Source organism: Vanessa tameamea, chromosome 10, assembly GCF_037043105.1.
Source record: "Vanessa tameamea isolate UH-Manoa-2023 chromosome 10, ilVanTame1 primary haplotype, whole genome shotgun sequence".
Lineage (NCBI taxonomy): Eukaryota > Metazoa > Arthropoda > Insecta > Lepidoptera > Nymphalidae > Vanessa > Vanessa tameamea.
In genome coordinates, this window is record NC_087318.1 from 10,895,849 (window position 1) to 10,915,936 (window position 20,088).

The 20,088-nt window shown below is 32.2% G+C and overlaps 1 protein-coding gene across 1 annotated transcript in view; it reads right to left on the minus strand.

Moving 5' to 3' along the window:
• Positions 1-13,160: 13,160 nt before the first annotated feature.
• Positions 13,161-20,088, minus strand: part of LOC113394159 (uncharacterized) — a 166,479-nt gene continuing 159,551 nt past the window's right edge. The window contains exon 2 of the mRNA XM_064216012.1: positions 13,161-13,282. Within this exon, the coding sequence (XP_064072082.1) occupies positions 13,161-13,282 (122 nt within the window). The remainder of the gene's footprint in view (positions 13,283-20,088) is intronic.

Genomic DNA, 20,088 nt, shown 5'->3' on the forward strand with positions numbered 1-20,088 from the left:
AGGTAACTCGATGGTAACTCCTTAAGCTATTGTTGTCTCCATTTCCAATACTAGCTTACGATAACTAGACGGATAATATTTTCCATATTTAAATAGCATTTTAATATAACAATGTAAGTCTAGTTATGAAAAACCACAATATCCTTTTGTAACTTGGTGGGTTTTGGGCAAGTCCGTCTAGAAAGGCACCACCCAGTCGTTAGTCTACTGCCAAACTAAGCTTAGTATTGTTGTGTTCCAATTTTAAGAGTGAGGGAGACAGTGCAACAACAGGTTCAAGGGACAAAAATTCTTAGTTCCTACGGTTAGTAGCGCATAGATGATATAAGGAAATTTGCCGCTCTGCCTTGGATCCGGTCAAATGGAAGGAGCTGGTACTGGGGAGCACCAGCCCAGAGGTGAGAGCCGAACTCAATACTTATTATTTCTACAGCGCTAAAGTGGTAGCAACCACATAACTTTAGATTACACGTCCGCCTATCACTTATAAAAAATATTTCTTAATTCAGACTACGAAGTCGATGCTAAAGGTCCTTTGACCAGATGCAAAAAGACTATTGTCCTTTTTGTATAAAAAGAAACATACGTTTTGGGCGCATCCTTGTTAATTGAGACGGCAAAATATTGTGACTAAAATGGCAATAAAAACTGATGCACGTATTGATTACAATCTTATAATCCAAACTTTATTACATAGTATAAAACAAAGTCGCTTACCGTTGTCTGTCCCTAAACATAAGCTTATCTTTAAAATTACACAACGGATTTTGATGCGGTTTTTTTAATAGATAGATTGATTCAAGAGGAAGGTTTATATGTACAATATAATAGACAAACACTGATAATTTTAGTTTAGGTTTCTGAAGTGATGTCGTAAATAAACACAGCCTTTACTTTTAACGAAAAATAATGGCTTATTTTCGAAGCGATTTTAAGCAATAAAGCATTAATCCTAATCCAATTAAGTACTTTAAATATATTACGCATTTAATATAGATCAATACAGATTGACTCTTTACGGCATGTAAAATAAATGAATATTTTCGAAGATATTACAGATTTAAAACGCGGGGACATAGCGGTTTGTATTGTCTCATGACTGAAAAACAGTATCAGCATTGCACCCGTGCGAAGCCGGGGTGGGTCGCTAGGAATATATATAGATATTATTATATATTTATATAATATATTAATATTATACATGCGAAAGTAACTGTCTGTCTGTCTGTCTCGCTTTCACGCTATAACAATAAAAATAATGCGTATTACGTCAACAGAGTTTCCACTACGATTAATCTTTTCACGTTATGAGCCTTTCCTCAAGTGAATTTATATTAAACGCAGTGAAAAGTAGTTCTTAAGAATTTATATAAAGGAAGTATGTCGTTTATGGACTACTTTTATCCGGTCCATGTTTCTTTCATTTTTCCGGCCGGAATCAGACAATTACGATAAAAATTAATCCGTAAAAAAAATTACAAATTCACTTCGAAGATATTAAATTAATTTTTGATATTGATTTATCAACCAGCATCACTAATTTTTTATATTAGTGTTACATATAATCTCGATATCATCTTGACAGCCTCGATTCGAAAATTGTTAGTCACTTCAAAGCCTCGAAATACGCTAATTCGGGTGCCTGAATTCTCTGGTGGCTGCCATTGACCATTGTACCACAAGGTTGAAGGATTTTTTGTTATAATATAATCACGAATTATAGGATTAAATATTAGTGTGATCAATTTCGTAACTTCTTGTAAGTGTCCATATTAATAAATTATATAACAACTAAAACAACAAAAAAATAAAAAGAATATTATGCTTGACACTTTCGTTAAGTCTCGATTGATACTTTAAGTGAAATGTCTTATAATATAATTTGTGTGATATTTTAAAAAGCATTATATTATTAATGTTCCTTCATCTCACGATCAGCGACACGCGTCAAGCGCAATCCTGACTGTCTCCGGCGTTATAACCTTATCAGAATTATTAATTAATTTCCAACTCAACACACTTTCAAATAAAAATTGTTATAATTCTTTCGCGTAATACACGTATTTTTCGATCTGGCCGTTATCATAATTATGATAGATGTAAAAAGATAAACTGAATAATTAACATAACATTTTATTTATTCAATTACAATAACTAATAACCAAAAAAAAGGCCACATTAGATTTAAAATAAAAAAGGATAATCATTAAATCGTTATAATAATATATGTAAATAATTCACGGCGCGTATTGTGAGGAAGTTCCTCTCTCTGGGGCCCTGACCACTGGTGGCTTGGACCTTGTTCCCGCCACTGGTTGGCCTCTGTATTTTATATTTTTAAATATATTTTGTATTTTATATTTAAAAATCTATTATGCATGTATGTAAATAATTTTATAATATTATTAATATTATTCTATATTCGACATTGTATTATCAACAACTTCTCAAGTACTGGGATATTATTTTGTCGACGTTGATTAAAAGTCGTTAAGGTATCCGTCCGATGTTTATTAGTGATAATACCGTGCCTGCTGTTGGTCTGCTTCTATTACTACGGCGTCTAAATAGTATATCATAATAATAGCATTCTATACTACGATATATATCATTTTACAGTCTGAGAAATTGCACATAGTATCCTCCTTCAGTCAGTGTTTTTGATGGAAGCTTTTTCCCATTCTTGTACCGCAACTTTCTTCTGCGATCATATACAATACACTGTTTGTAAAGTACTCGTAACGCTAAGATTATTTTCCCTTCGATTTATTTCAATCTACAATATTTTTATTATATGAGTGTAAGATTGAATCGATAATTTATATGAATAAATTAATATATGTGAGTTATTGTGCCGGGGGGTGGAGGGGTCGTAGTTTTAGATATAAAAAAGTAGCCTATATCCACCCTTGGTCAAAGCTTGCTTCTTACCAATTTTTCTTATATTCTGCCCTTGACAAGTGAACAAAATACTTCATAATATTTAAATTTTCTTTCATTGAAAATGCCGAGATGGCCCAGTGGTTAGAACGCGTGCATCTTAACCGATGATTTCGGGTTCAAACCCAGGCAGGCACCACTGAATTTACATGTGCCTAATTTGTTTATAATTCATCTCGTGCTCGGCGGTGAAGGAAAACATCGTGAGGAAACCTGCATGTGTCTAATTTCAACGAAATTCTGCCACATGTGTATTCCACCAACCCGCATTGGAGCAGCGTGGTGGAATATGCTCCATACCTTCTCCTCAACGGGAGAGGAGGCCTTAGCCCAGCAGTGGGAAATTTACAGGCTGATTATGTTTATGTTTATTATCATTGAAAATTGAGGAAGTGATTGATGTGAATGAAGCAATTGTTAGTATTATTTCAGGGGACATACACACATATAGAGGGGAGCAATTTCCATGCTTCACCTATGAATGACGTCGTAATGACCCTACTTTTTTAGGTTCGTGTTTTGAATATGTTATGAATTCAATATATAAAGTTATATGAAAAATTACTTGACATCTTAATTTTTGTTCAGTAACGCTCGTTTTTTTTTTTTTTTATGTCATAGGTGGCAAACGAGCAGGGGGCTCACCTGATGGAAAGTGACTACCACCGCCCATGGACATCTGCAACAACGGGGGGCTTGCAGGTGCGTTGCCGGCCTTTCAGGAAAGAGTACGCTCTTTTCTTGAAGGTTCCCAAGTCGTATCGGTTCGGAAAAACCGTCGGCGAAAGCTGGTTCCACAGAGTGGTTGTGCGAGGCAGAAAATGTCTTAAAAATCGCGCTGTTGTGGATTTTCGGACATTTAGGTGGTGCGGGTGATATTTGGAATTTTGACGAGATCTCCGAAGGTGAAATTCAGCAAGCGGGATTAATCCGAACAATTCCTCGGAATATTCCCCGTGATAAATTCTGTAGAAGATGCAGAGTTTATTATTGTAAGAAAAAACTTGTAAGTATTTCAAAACGATCGTGAAATATCACAATATGTTATGTGAATTTTTCTTGAATAATTATTACATTTGAAGGATTTATGTTTCAAAATTGCATATCATGCTGAGTTTTCGACATAGAAGTGAGATCTCACGGAATCTTATCTACAGTAATGCAACTATTTTGATTACTATTAAACATTGATATTGCACATATTTGAGCGGCGTTTAAATATTTTTGGATATTTTTCTTATATCATTTGCACTTTCTCTTGTTGTTTGGCTTTGAACAAACCCATGGGTACCAGCCACTCATCACATATTTTACCGCCAAATAGCAATACTATATCAACAAAAAAAAATGGTATTGTTGTGTTTGTGTTTAAAAAGTGAGTGACTCAGTGTAGCGGGCAGAAGGTATATGCCATCTTAGATGCCAAGGTTTGCGGTGCATTCGTGATAGTCAGTTGGCCCCTTTGCTTACCTACTTTATAAAATTTGTTCACATTCAGACTAGTATGTACCATTCTAGAAACTGAAGCACTTTACGCTTATTAGTAACTAGTTGTCGCCCGCGGTTTTGCTCGCGTTTTAGGGGTTGGTTGTCATGTCTTAGGCAAAAAAGTACCCGATGTCCTTCCTTGGAGCTCAAGTTTGCTTCACACTAAAATTCGTCATATTTGGTTCATTGGTTTGGTAGTAAAAGAGCGACAAACAGACAGAGTTACTTTCATAATTATAATATTAGTATAGATTATCATTAAAATTATCAATATTCATAAACGTTATCAATGAAAATGTGATGCAGATGACGATGATGAGAATAGCTAATTTAGTTATATTTTTATTTTTTATTTGATGCAAATATTAATACTACGTTATAGAATAGCATTTAAAATATCTTGCTCTATAAACTGTCAGTTGCAGGAAATAACGTCAAATGCTTTTTTTTTAATAACGAGTGCTTGTTGACGTTTAATTTCCGGTTTCGAATTTACTAATAATCTGTATTAACATTATAAAGAGGTACAATTTGTTTGTTTGTGTGTAGGTAACCTATTCAACTACTGATTCAATTAAAATAAGGCACTGGTAGAAAGGGTATCTGTCATATTTATATCATTTGATTATGTTTATTAATAAATCGCACTCGAGCGATGACGGTTCAGGTCACTATTATTAAATATATTATTAAGAGTGATGTCAACGAGGCTTGTACTCGAATTCAAGTTATGTTATTAACGAATATTTTTTTCTATTATAACACATCTGTCACACTAATAATACTTATAATAATACTATTCAATTTCATATGCAATCTATCGACATATCAATTTGTTGAAGTTGAAATTGTCCGCTTTGAGCTCACAGGTTTATTGTGTTTCGGTTCGCAATACTGCGTACAAGTATGCGTTGAAAGAACTGAGAAAAAATGTGATGTTTAATTAACTGTTCGATTTTTGGATTTTAATCTAAATATTATATTTTGAGTGTTTGTCAAAAATATGATATACATATATATGTTTATTTTATATAATTTATTAAATGTTTTATAATATAAACTGGATTCTTTATAATATTAAAACGAATTGGTACAGGTCTTCATCATATTCACGAACACAGTACAGGCGATTACATTCATTCAAGTTGTAATGAAAACATTTTTTGTAATTTTGTGTTCCAATATTTTTTCCCCCATTTGTCCGTGAACTGGATTATTTTGTTAATATACCTATAAAATCTTAAGCATATATTTATTTTCATTTTTAAAATATTTTTGAAAAAAGAAATTACAACTAATATCAAATTCGTATTCAGTTAAGAATTTTATACATCACAAAATCAAAATATTCTTTATTGAAGTAGGCTTATAAAAGCACATTTGAATCTATATTTTACAGTGTTGAATTATATATGTAGTAACCGCAACATATTATTGTATGTATATATGTACTATATTTAAGAATATAATTACTACGGTGCTAATTTTTTAAAATTCATATTATTCTAGCAATATTACACATAATTGTTATGTGATTAGGGACAGCTGTCAAAATATAAAAAAAAAAAAATAACATAAAAAGGTACTGTCTACTATGTAATGTTTCTTTCGAATAGTCGGAAGGTCCCTTCCAAAACTTGATATTACGTAATAAACTTAATAATATACTAAATCAACTATGAACGTCTATATGAACAAAGCATCAGCATGCTTTGTGAAGTCTTCTACGTCGTCAGAAGACGTTACTGATCAAATAATTGTATACCTCGTTTATCTTTAATCAGTAAACGAAAACTACTATTAAATTAATATTAAATATAAAGCATAATAACCTTACTTAAAAACTTGTAAAGGTCCAGTGGAGGGCATTACGCAAATCGAACAGACAGTCGCTACATTCAAATTTAGGCTTTGATTCAATACAAGTGACTCAGCAGTGTCGCTCTTAAATTATATCGAGAATATTTTTGTGTACGAGTGCTTTCGCCGGCGGTTTTTCCGAACCGATACGACTTAGGAACCTTTAAGAAAAGAGAGTACTCTTTCCTGAAAGGCCGGCAACGCACCTGCAAGCCCCCCGGTGTTGCAGATGTCCATGGGCGGTGGTAGTCACTTTCCATCAGGTGAGCATCCTGCTCGTTTGGCACCTCTACTATAAAAAAAAAAATGAATATTGTTATACAGGTTGTTTGCATTTGTATATTGTGCAATTTACACTTTATGAACCAGACGAGAAATTATGATCATCATTTCCAGTATCACAGCAATCTATAGAATGGTACATTTTCTATATCCGGATTACTATCCCCATGAGTTATATATATATGTTTCAATTAATATAAATAACAAGCACTACAATGGCAATTTATTAATAAATATAAAAAAAATCGATTGTAGATACATATGTGAAAAATCCAAAAAAACTACGCAATTCAGCACAATTGAAACGCAATCAAAACCGAAGCCCAACCATTTAGGTTTCTCTTTACAAGAAATATATGGCTTTGACCCACATTGGAGCACTTATCTAAGTGGGCAGTGAAAAATGGCACAAAAGACGTCGATCTTTGGCAAACCATTCTCATCGATAAACTTAATACATACAATGTGTACAATATATTGACTCATGATTGTGCTAAGTACTAGTATGTATGCGTTCTAATTTACTGATATTTAAGGATTGTATTGAGATCTGATGAGAGGAAAGTAATCTACTTACTTAACTTTTTCAAAGAAATTTTACATTGTATACATATGTCACCGTAAAATTGTATATATCGTTAGATTATAATCTCTCTCGCCAGATTGTGATCTGTCGAAAGATTGTGAACCATAACATACTGCTTACAATTTAACGCATTACATTTCGGTAGATTATAATCTACCGACGCTAATTAAAGTTAAATTATAAAAACTTTAACATAACCTAACCGAAATATCATAAACTATCAAGATTTTTGACGTTTTATTTTGAGTTAAATCATCGACAGTTTACAATCTCGCGAGATAGATTACAATCTAAAAGTATTTACAATTCAACGGTGATGTATATAACCCTTTTTAAATACCTGAAGAATTATTTCAATGTAAATTTCAGGTCAAAATGATATTTTAACTTATTGGTTGGGCTTTGTACAAGTCCAATTGTATGGCACTCAACACATATTCTACCCACAAGCAGCCATACTTTGTATTATTGAGTCCTGGTTTAAAGGGTAAGTGAGTCCCAAAGTTGGGGGGGCAATAGAGATGTAAGAATTGGTGAGTATTTCTTACAATACCATTGTCTATGTGCGGTGTTGGTCAATATCCGACTTATTATATTATAAAAAAAATAATGATATTTAGTCAAAGTATTCCAAAATCCCGTTCTGTAGGTATAGTAATTGAATGAATTAATACTACAAACAAAAATACTAATATCATCAATGAATACTCATAAGTATTGAAATATAACATGATTTACCCCTTCGCACATGCTCCCAAGGCCCTCGTCTCGTCTCACCCCTCCCCTTCCCCCTTCGCAATCAGTTAGCTTCGATTCTTATTTCGTTTGGGTTAGAATCTAAGAAGAAATGTTTAAGCACGAGTAAAAACCTGTTTGAGCTATAAGAAACCTAATTGACCTATGTAATGTAATGCCTTAACTGTAGTATTGTTAGTGAGGAAAAAAAATACCGTTTACCGTTTTTCTGAAAAATTACATTACGTCAAAGAAAAATGTATGGGACGTACTTGAATCTAATAAAGTTTAAATAAAACATACGTAATCAAAGAACATAACAATGTCCAACAAAATAAACGTTCAACTTCAACTTCAATGTATATTAAAGGTAAAAAAAAATAATTGAGAATGTTGCGCACCAGACTGACTGTCTTCAACAGCTGTATCAGGTAGGGACGTATTCTCATTGCATTGATTGTTCTCCACGCGCAATGATAGGAGCTGCCGAAGGTGAGGCGAGTTGAGTTGCATCATTGGCGTTCCTGTGATGGTCCAAATATCTTTAGGGTTAACACGAGGTGAACATTTTAGGATATGTTCCAGTGAACTGGTCGAGGTTAATATCTTGGTGATTTATCGAAAGTTGTCAAAAAAATCGCTGCAAGGCGCTGTTAGGAGTCAAGTCACGTGAAATGCGACCTGTTTTTTTTGGGTTTTTTTCAGATATGAAGTACAAATGTATTACCACGTATTCGTAAGACACAAACTTTTAAGCCATGGCTATCAAATAGCGGGCGCTGTGAAACAAGTGCACCGATGAGTTCATGAAACGTGTATGACAGCGTCCCGGTAGATAGTTTTTTGTTTTCTTCCGAAAACAACAGTAAAATAAACGTTGCGTCGGTCGCCTGTCAATTCGCCGATGTTACCAATAACCTCTTTTTTTGTGAATGCTTATAACATAATTGAACAAACTTTTCTGTATTATATAATTATAAAATATTTCTAAATTAGTTCATAATATGTTAAAATTTTTGAATGCTGTGTGTATATTATTTACGTATCAGTGGTACTAAGTCCATATTTATTAAGTGTAACATACATGTATAAATTGATTCCTTACTTCCTTTTTCCTGCTTTAATGATTTAATGCATATCAGCAACATTCACTGAAGACAACAGTACCATAGACACATTATACACCGACTGTGCTAATTTTTCTCGGGAAAAGTCTACGAAATCCGGGATAAACTTGTATTTGAAATCGAATCTTTGTAAAAAAAGTCTCCGGGTCGGAGCCGGCTAAATCTACTCCAAGTTAACCCCAAAAAACATAAGTTAACTACTAAAAAGTCGCCATATTTCGTTTCGCGTCGTTTCGTCAATTGGAAGATAACGCCAAATTAACATCTAAAAAACTTGGTGTGCTCAGCAAGCCAAGACAACGCAGAGCGGCTAGAATGATCGACGATCAAACCCTTTCCGACCTGCTTTGTCCTTTGGTTTTGCGTAGAGATGTCGGATCACTTTTAAGCGGGGAACGTACCGAGGAATTGTTAAGATTAATGCCGGCTGCTGAATTTCACCTTCGCTTCAAACTAGCCACTTTCAATCAGATGAGCCTCCAGCTCGTTAGGTGGTAACCTACATCATAAATAAAAAAATAAAAAAAACTAGATAACGGAATTTCTTTTTGATAATAAGCATGGTATTTATTTTAAGTAATTATACAATTGTAATATAATACCAACAATTTGTAATACCAGCAGTATTTATTAGTACAGTAGTTTCAAAATATGCTGAATCGTTTATAAAATTACTTTTTCTTATATCGTGACCTGATTTTTGGTGTTAAGGTTTTAAATATAAATTTTCCATCGCTTATAACCTCTATCTTACCCCCAGCGCCCCCCCCGTACCCCACCGCTCTTCCTATCTTCTGCCGCATAATGAATGATGAATATATATTAGTGAGCTCCGCAACAATGCATTTTTTATATTCATAATTATTTAATACAGAACTAGCGACCAGCCCGGCATCGCACGCGTGCAATGCTCATGCTAAATATACTACAGGTGTCTTTATATACGGTCAGAGATTTTTCGTCGTTAGACAATACAAACATTTTAAATCTGTAATATCTTCGAAAATAATCATTTTAATTACATGCTGTAAAGGGTCATATTGATCTATATTAAATGCGTAATGTATTTGAGGTACTTAATTGGATAAGGATTAATGCTGTAGTGTTCAAAATCGCTTCGTAAGTAAGAGATTACTTCTTCTAAATAGTAAGGGTAAGTATCCCTAGGAGATAGACATCGTGGATTTATTTGTAGTCTTTTTTAAGATGTACAATACTGTAGTACATTATTTTAATCTATCTTGTAGGGTTCAATCTCTTTAGATCGATCAATCACATTAGAAAACTATAATATGATCAGTGTTTATCTACTACATTATGCCTGTTTTATGCATATAAACCTTCCTCTTGACTTGCTCCATCTATGAAAAAAATTTACATCAAAATTCGTTGCGTAGTTTTGAAGATCTAGACATACATAAGGACAGAGAGACAGCGGGAAGCGACTTTGTTTTATACTATGTAGTGATTATTAAAATTTTGTATTAATATTCTTATATAAAAAAAAAAACAATCATTACACACGGACGATAGTAAAGATAAATTTATACCGACGATATCCTAGTCCCCAAAGTCCGGAACGGAATCCGAAAAGTATTCATTACTTAAATAAAGTCCCGCATATACTTTTATCTCTACCGACTAATATATTTAACTATTATGTTAAAAATAAAAATATATTCACAAGCAATATTGTCTGGCAAAGGTGGAAGAATAATCCAGATGAATACCAAATTGTTGCAAATTCATATAAAATGCAAACAAAATGGCGAACGAAACAGCTCGTGATTTAATACAAGTCTTGTTATTAATCATTTATTTAAATAAATAATCCTCGTTCATAATCCAGTAACAAGGGGTAAATTAAAATATGACTTCGGTCACATTTGTTCCAGGTCGGGTCGACATTCTCGACCGAGTTTTTTATTTAGAGAATGTTTAATCCCAAAAGACTTTAATCTACCGTTGTTTATGTCACCTTTTTGTAACAGTTAATTTATCTTTTTTAACGATGAAACGTAAATAACGTATGAATGGTTACGTAAGAACATGGAGCGAATTTCATGATCGTGATTTTGTGTCGTGATACATTTACATAATCAGCCTGTAAATTTCCCACTGCTGGGCTAAGGCCTCCTCTCCCGTTGAGGAGAAGGTATGGAGCATATTCCACCACGCTGCTCCAATGCGGGTTGGTGGAATACACATGTGGCAGAATTTCGTTGAAATTAGACACATGCAGGTTTCCTCACGATATTTTCCTTCACCGCCGAGCACGAGATGAATTATAAACACAAATTAAGCACATAAAAATTCAGTGGTGCCTGCCTGGGTTTGAACCCGAAATCATCGGTTAAGATGCACGCGTTCTAACCACTGGGCAATCTCGGCTACATGATACATTTAGATAACTAAAATCTATTTTTATAAAACTGAGTATCAATATTTATTTGATATATAATATGTTTTGGAAATTTTAACCGCACGGGAGAAATGAGAGGGCTGAGGAATGTCGCAAACATTTACTTAAAATTAACTAATTTAAAATATATAATAAAATTTATTACACCGTATAGAATTATATCAATGATACAAAATATTTGATTAAGTATTCGTAGATACAGGACATATAAATGTAACTTTACAAAAAAGAAAATATTTCTACTTTCTTGCCAGTTTTACTCGGTAAAATCTACATTCCGAGCCTGTGGTAGCTTTATATATAAATTAACCTTTTAAAAGTGACGATTCATAAGAGTACTGGAATAAAGTATATTTTAATTTTGGTTACTTAGTAAAAGTACGAAGTTGAGACGTACGACTTAAAAAAAAAGGTTTCATTGCAAAAAATATAATAAATTTGTAATAACTATAAAGGTTTATTTTGTATTGGTTATATCTTGTGGATTAGTAATAACTTATAGATCTTGGAAAATAATTTTAGTCATACATTTTGCTATTTCAATACTGTAATGTAATAAACAAGTGCACTAATATAAGCAATTCACTATATTAAAAATCACTGCTCAAAAACAGAACTAACAAAAAAGATCAAATTATCAAGGCAGTTAAAGATAAATTTCATAATTATCGAGATACAAATTTGAAATGGAGACTAAAATAAATATAAACATATTAGAGTCGGTATTTATCGTGTGGTGGCAAGAATGCTAGCTATTTCCTTTTGACTGAATTCCGATTCCCTGGACAAAAAATAAACCAGTTAAGACCAGTATTATACGTTTAAAAATTTTTTGTACTATTACTCCAAGGTTCGAGTGTTACAATTGCAAATGTTAACAAGGTATATTATCAATTATTGTGCAGAATGGTTTGCTATTAGAATCCTACAATTCTAGGTTTTTGTCGATCGAAATTTTCTCTTATGTTTATGCAAGTCCGTCTCGGTTGTTATTCATTCATGTATATATTCTACCACAATACTTCATATTGCTGTGTTCTAGTCTGAAGGGTGAGTGAGCCAATGTAACTACAGCTACAGGAACACAAATGGAGATGTAGGAAAGGATCAAAATTTCTTACGGCGCCAATGTCTGTGGAATGTGGTGACCACTTATCGTCTGTCTGCCTATTTCATAAAAAAAAATGCATATGATTATCAAAAATTACTTCCACTCATTTTTATATATTGCAACATTTATGTATTGCAAAACCCTTCAGATAATTATCGCATAAAAATTAAGTACAGTTGACAGAAAAAAATAAATAAGATAAGTCACATTATTATAATATTAAAAATAGTATGTTTTATAGTTCGTGTAACAACGTATTATTTATCTAACAGTACCTTATCCAGTTTGACATATTTGTCAAGTTAGATTCGTGTTCACGGTCGTCTGCTCACGTCATTTCACGAATTCACGGGATAACGTTTGTTTGAATTTGTCATTATTTCTCCCGCGTGATGTTCGATTTTTATTTTCCTTAGTCATTTGTATAACAGCCGACAACGATGACGAAAATAATATTATTTTTATGCTCGTTAAAACAATGAATTGTATTTACAAAACAAGTTTAGATCATTGAATCATTTAATATTTCGTCACACACTCTGTATATCAATATAAAGAAAGAAATGGTTAACTCAACAGCATAACTATTTGGTTCTACTTATTTAAGTATTATTTAAGCAGCGTTGGCTCTTCAAGCTGGTCCGACGACCTGGTGAAGGTCGCGGGAAGCCGCTGGTTTCGGGCTGCACAAGACCTGTCGTTGCCTATGTCCAGCAGTGGACGTTCTTCGACTGAGAGATGGGATGAGAATTATTAATTAATTCTTTACAAAAGATTTATAGCCCACAACTGACATTTATATCTAAGTTTAGATTCGTGTTATTACGGATTATGTTTTATTAAGTCCTTTACAATGGTGCTAGTTAACTCCATAAGGGTGTCATAATAACTTTAACGGCTGAATCAACAGGTATTACAATTGTACAGGGAACTTAAGAACATCAAATACGATATGAGTGTGCTAATTTACTTAATAAAATTAAAAAAAATTACTGACTGACATACAAAGCATAGCCTAAGCCGGTGGGTTTAGCTGTATGATTTTTGCATAGAAATTTCTTACAGGACGTAAGTGGCCTAAAAGAGATTTTTTCAAAATTTATCTATTAAGGGTGTTAATCGGCCACCACCACCTTCGACCAGGTGGCCCATTTAGCAGTCTAGCTAAAAATAAAAAATACAAAGAAAATTATATTATTTTTAAATAATATTTTAACTATATATCTACTATTAAATTAAAAGCATAATATTTCATGAATATATAATAATATGTTACGAAAACATGTTACGAAAAACAATATTCACACCAAAATTCAAATTGGAACATTCTCGGTATCGAACGAATGCAAAATGTTTTTCAATACTTGCTCAACAACAGATCAGAGTTGCCGCAAAGTGGAGTTGCAATGTTATATTGCTTTATCTGCAACAACACTTCGGACTAACACAGTTTTCGAGGAATACATTGAAAGTACATTGCTCCATAAATATTCTTCCATTAAATAAAAAAAATCGTATAAAATATTACCACATTATTAAACCTAAGAATAAACAGGACAGGAAAGTTATTGAACCATCTAAATGTATTTCAGCATTCCGCATAGATTCGGATCCCGTTTTAGTCTAGAGGTCATCGCCTTACTTGTACCTAAGATGTAAATAGAGATGTGAAAATAAAAATAAAATAGGATGAATTTTCACGTCCTTCAATTATTACCAGTTTATCACGCGAAGCTCATTCAAGTCACAGCAATATCCAAATTTTGCTAGTCATGTCCGTAAATCCAGTTTTGCAGGTGATCTATTTTCTGATTTCGTCTTTCAGAGATACTTCTAAAACAGCTCGCTCTAAAGAACACCGAACTACGCTTGAATTTGTTTACTAGAACTGATGTTAGTGTTAATGTTGCAGCCATAAATAAAAGCAGAAGGATACATTGAATAGTTTATGATATCAGTAATTTAATAACTCAATTAAGATTTTTTAACGCTGCCAAATTGAAACAAATTTCGTTGTCGTTGTTATCCTTCCTCGGGTTACATTAATCTCAAAAAATAAGGGTCAGTGGTTGGGCCATCTCATCATTTTTGTATTGCAGAAGAGGGCTTTTCGTGCAATCTATAACCTGAGCCCAAAAGATTCGTTAAGATGTAAATTTAAACAAATTAAAATAATGACTGTCGGTTCTCAATTTGTTTTTGATAATGTTATGTATGTACGCAAAAACATAAATGATTTTTCCAGAAATTGTGGCGTACAAACAATTAATACTAGGAACAAGAATACACTTGTTACTCCAAGTACGGGATTACACAGGGTTAGTAACCCTTTGTGGGGCAATGTTGTGACAACAATTTTACAACAGGATCTCAGAAAACGTTCAAAACTATTCAATTGTAAAATTTTAAAAGAATCCGTAAAGAGCGTTTGTGTGCTGAAGTCTTAGTTGATTGCACACCTTGGGAATGAGATGATCGCTTCCAGGCTGTTTCAAGTAACGTAAATATGTTTATTGTTCTAGTACATGAAATCAATACTTGTTGAAATGAAATAAAAAAAAGTCCCGAAGAGTTTTGCCGGTTCTTCTCAGGTCCGAGGTGTTAATTTTCGAGTCGGTTGTAGATTTTTGACTATCAATAAGCAAGTGCTACACTTTCATACTAAATAAAGATTTTTAACTTTGACTTGACATCAAAGCGTAACAGGGAGACCAACATAGAAATTTTCTCATTTATTATAGATTCGTCGTTTGACAAAATACATAATAACTATTCCACGGGCTCCTTAGCTTACTGCAGGCAAAGTTCAAAACTCTTAACGCGAGACAGGCCTTAAGGCGAATGCAAACTAGACTTATATTTGAACTATGCCAAAGGGATTTCCAACAAAAGGTAAAGTAAAATAAAGCTTATATCATTTAAAGTTATTTATATTTTACAATACTACGGTACTATTTTTCATTTTGAATGGAAACTAATTTTACGGTTCGTTTCGACGTATATAGACAAACTTACATTCTATGTAATAATTTCGCATCCATCACAGCATTTTTATAGTTTTGAATAACAATAGATTCAGGGGACCTCAATACTAAATAAAAATTCAGATTGAATATACATTTTATTGTAGTAGGTATTTACAGGCACTTTTGTATTTAATATGAAACGTATATTCATCCGAGAAGAAGCTTAAAAATCTCAGTTTTCTTTTGTGATATAACAATATCATGTTAATTAAATATTATTGAATTATTCATACTGAATGAAATTCCCGATTTCATATTTGCAATTGTTTACAAGAATAAAGTAATACGGTCAATGAACCGTCAATCCAAAATAAAAGAAGGAAGAAAAGAAAAGTTTTTATTGAGAAACAATAACAAAAAATATTTTGATAAAGTATTATAGATAGAAAAAAAAAGTTTTAACAAAATTAAACATTTTGTTGCCAGTAAGGTACTCAATGAATATGAAATGAATCCCTGGGGAATGAAAAGGGGAGTTACGGTATGTGATCAAAGGATCAGTACGGTACCTATAAATTCTTATACAAAAAAGTAATGGAGGTGTACATTTTCCGTTACTCTGATTTTTAATTATACAAACTGCAATTGCTATTTGATAGTTTACAGATATGTCATCTATCATGGACGAGCTTAACAAACATCAGCCTCAAAATAATAACATTTTAATAAGAAATTATACAGCTTTAAAGGACAGAGGTCCAGCCTCTACCAATTTTGAAATTGCTTTTGGGCTATTACTCAAAAATTTTCGGCAGAAAAATGTAATAACTTTTAATCGATCCTACCAACGAGGCAGTCTGATATACTGTATAAGCAAAGTAAGTCAAAGAGAAGTATTCTGAAGGAAAACAGTAAATCATAATCGAAAGTCTGTGGTAATGAATATGCGGTTAGTTTGTCGATAATATTAATAGCTTAGATCATGTTAAGCAACACCAGTCTTGTTATTAGAATATGGTATACGTGTTTCAGTGTGTGCCGGATGTACAATGTTGAGAGTACGAAATACGATAATGGAGTGATGTCAGTCGAACTAAACCGAACAATCAATTCTGATGACCCATGTGTCCTTGATGTCGTACACATCAGATATACAGTCCCGGAGAAAGTATGTGTAGTAATATAATACAAAAGGATTGATGGATTGGAAAGGGAATCTTGTTCAAGATCAGTAGTTTAACCTTGAAAGTCTTGCAAATATTATCCTTTAAAATTATGTTTGTAATAAAATACACGAATAGTCTTTCTGTTTTGACTAGAACGGATACTAATAAAATGATTCGTATGCTACAGAAAATCTAATGGATGCCTTTGATTTTTAATATTTTTGACAGTTTAATCGTCCAAGTTGCTTTAGGCATTCGTTTTAGTTGGTTTCAAAAATGCTTGTTACTGATGAGTCAGTGTGGAACATGAGAAATGATAAATTTCGTCTAGGTATACCTAAAATTGTAAAAGATCACGATAATGATGACATCATTATAACGAATGCCGTTATATTTCCCTACTACATAATAATAAACCGAGTTAACCCTGTGGCTACACGTGAATTTTCAGTACAAGAATACGAATTCAACCCTGGCAAGCAACGAAAATAAAACTGATTCAATACGACTTAAGAAAGGTCCGGAGAACGGCGGCAGCGACACTCAATAAATGGGCGTTTCAGATATTTTATCTGTACGATATTCAGCAAAAGAGAGACTGGCGCTATTATTTGCTTTTAAATATTAAATTCATTTACAGCAAGAGCTTTGTATAAGCCTTTCTAGGGGAGTAGCACACGCTACAGAATTATTATCATATTATATTATAAAGAGCTAAGGTTAAGGTGTTTATTTGTGTTTTATTTCGGGTGGGTTAGATATAAAACCAAACATTGTGATCGGCTATAGTTTGAGGACAGAATTGGACTATATTGAATGTTTATATGCTTTCTTTTAAAAAAATATATTTTAATAAGCTGAGAGAGTAAATTGTCCTGCCGAACGATATTCAATTGAGCGTTGAAAATTTACAAGCAATAAAATGAAGTAAGATTTGAAGATCGTCAAATTAATAATAACCTAAGAAAAAGTTAACTACGCATCTCTCGAATAGATCATTTCTTAACGATAAAGATAACTATTTTATGTTGAAAAAACGGTATATATTAAAGTTATTTTTGTTTATTTGTGGCACGTCATATTTTAGTTCTTGTGAAAACAAATAATATAAAAATGTTAAGCGTTTACTTTTAGCAAACGAGATACAGAAATTTGTCTCTCCAAGTCCAGCAAGAATCCTCTCATTTAATTTTTAAAAAGTGTGAGCTCAATATTTTTATTTCTTAGTAAAAATATTATGATGTATTGATTTTTGAAGTTTCATTTCTTTTGACGCGTTATGAGAAAAAAAAATATTTGAGTGATTTTTATGATGAGAGTGTCGTGTTATGAGTGTAATATGAGAACTACATGATTAATTTCCTCGTAAAACCGCCAATTAAGCGTCAATTCGAAATATACAACCTTCACACCTTATGCGAGATCAAGACAAGAGAAATATATTCGACTATTTTAACTTTCGTTAAAGTTATATCTTATTTTACAATGTTTATTTAACACAAATTAAATTATTATTTTTTGGTCTGAAGACGAGTGATTGTTAATTTAATGGTTAATTAAGAAGATTTATTTTATAGAAAATACATTTATCATAATAAAAATATTTTATTATTGTATTAAATGTATATAGATACGTAAGTACACGCACTTTTTTATGAATAGATCAATTACGATTTAATTTGGTCTATTGCTTAAACTAAGCATCATTATTATCAACCGATACCAACCGTTACGTTATCCAAGTTTTCAATTATCATCAATAAATAATTACACCAAGTAAAATGTATATTTAATCATACAGAAACCAAAAAATAAGGCAACGTAAAACTTTCCTCCATATTAACAATTAAGATTACTGAGGGACAATGGGAGCTAAACAAAGGTGTACAAGCGGGGTCGTCTGAATGAATGGCCGTTTCAGATTTTAATTAGAGGTCATTTTTCAAATTTTAATATGGCTACAAAGACCACATAATTTAAAAAAGAATCATCAAAATTAGGCGAAATTGATAACTACCTTCTTTTTGAAAGGCGGGTAAAGCCTAAGATTAAAGAATCGTTGGGTTAGTTTCAAAATTGACAACTGTCATGATTTTATTGCGCACAACCGCAAAACAGATTTAATCTTTTTTTATCTCTTTCTTTTGTTCGGAATTAAGAAGGACAGCAAGTCTATCAGACCTGGCAAAGTTTGGACCAACATCTAAGTAACTTGAAATTACTTCAGTTTTTGTAAAAAACAAAACTACAATCCGTATTGGTTATTTTAAAATTCTAACAAGAGTTAAACAAATTTTTATCTCTCATTTACATTATACAGTCCGCAAGAAAAACTGCTGGAAAACTTAATCGTGCTAAATTTATTATGTTATTACTTTTTAGTTTGTTATTATTATTACTATTAATAAATTAATGAAACTTTTTAACAGGAACATGTAATTCACCCTTGTCCCGCCAATCGTCAAAATTTAAATCGGGAAGGAATAATATTAAATACAATAACTAGAAGGCGCTGCATCTTCTCGTATAAGTTTTATATATATTGTTTTATGCATTACAAAAAGGGAAGGACAATTTTTAATCCAAAATATATTGAACTTACGACTAATATAGTCTATTTTACTCTGTAATATTATATTTTACTCTGCGTACAATGTCTACTAATCGTAATTATTCAAATGTCTTATACAACTTTAAGCTTCTCGCATAGATGGGATGTATTTATTCCTGTCCGACAGCCAGACTACCTATTAAAGACCTTCCCGACTATATTGAAAAAGAATAAGAAAAACTCAGAGACAAAATAATATAAAATCACAGTTATTATCATTTATCTTAATGTGATTTTATTCACAAAATTTTCAATCTGTGATATTGTAATAAAAAATATTTGGTCTTATAAACAAAATACAATGGATTGGGATGAATGATTTGAGGTTGGAAAAAATTATTTAAAATTGAATTTCAATTTAGTTTTGCGTGAAAATGTGGATGAAAAATATTAACCATTAAATAAAAATATGTAGGATAACTTTTAACATTTAGGTATATAATATATATAATTTAATTAATATTTCCATGTTGGTTCAGATTTTACTTAAAAACACTTCTCACATTTTAATTAACGGACGTTTATATAATCGCTTAACAGATTAACAAGATTTTGAATTAAATTACATTAATTAATTTAAAACAAAAAAAAAATACACGGGAACGTAAATTTTCGGGAGAGTTTTAATTTAATAATAAAAAAAAATTGTATTTGATTTTTTTTTCGGATTTACGAAAAAAGTCTTCGAGTGAATTCGTGACGGATGTGTCGTGATACGTAGTGTACGGAAATTTTAACAAAAATACATTACATTGATATCGTCATGATGTGGGTTACAGCGGCAGTAAACACTA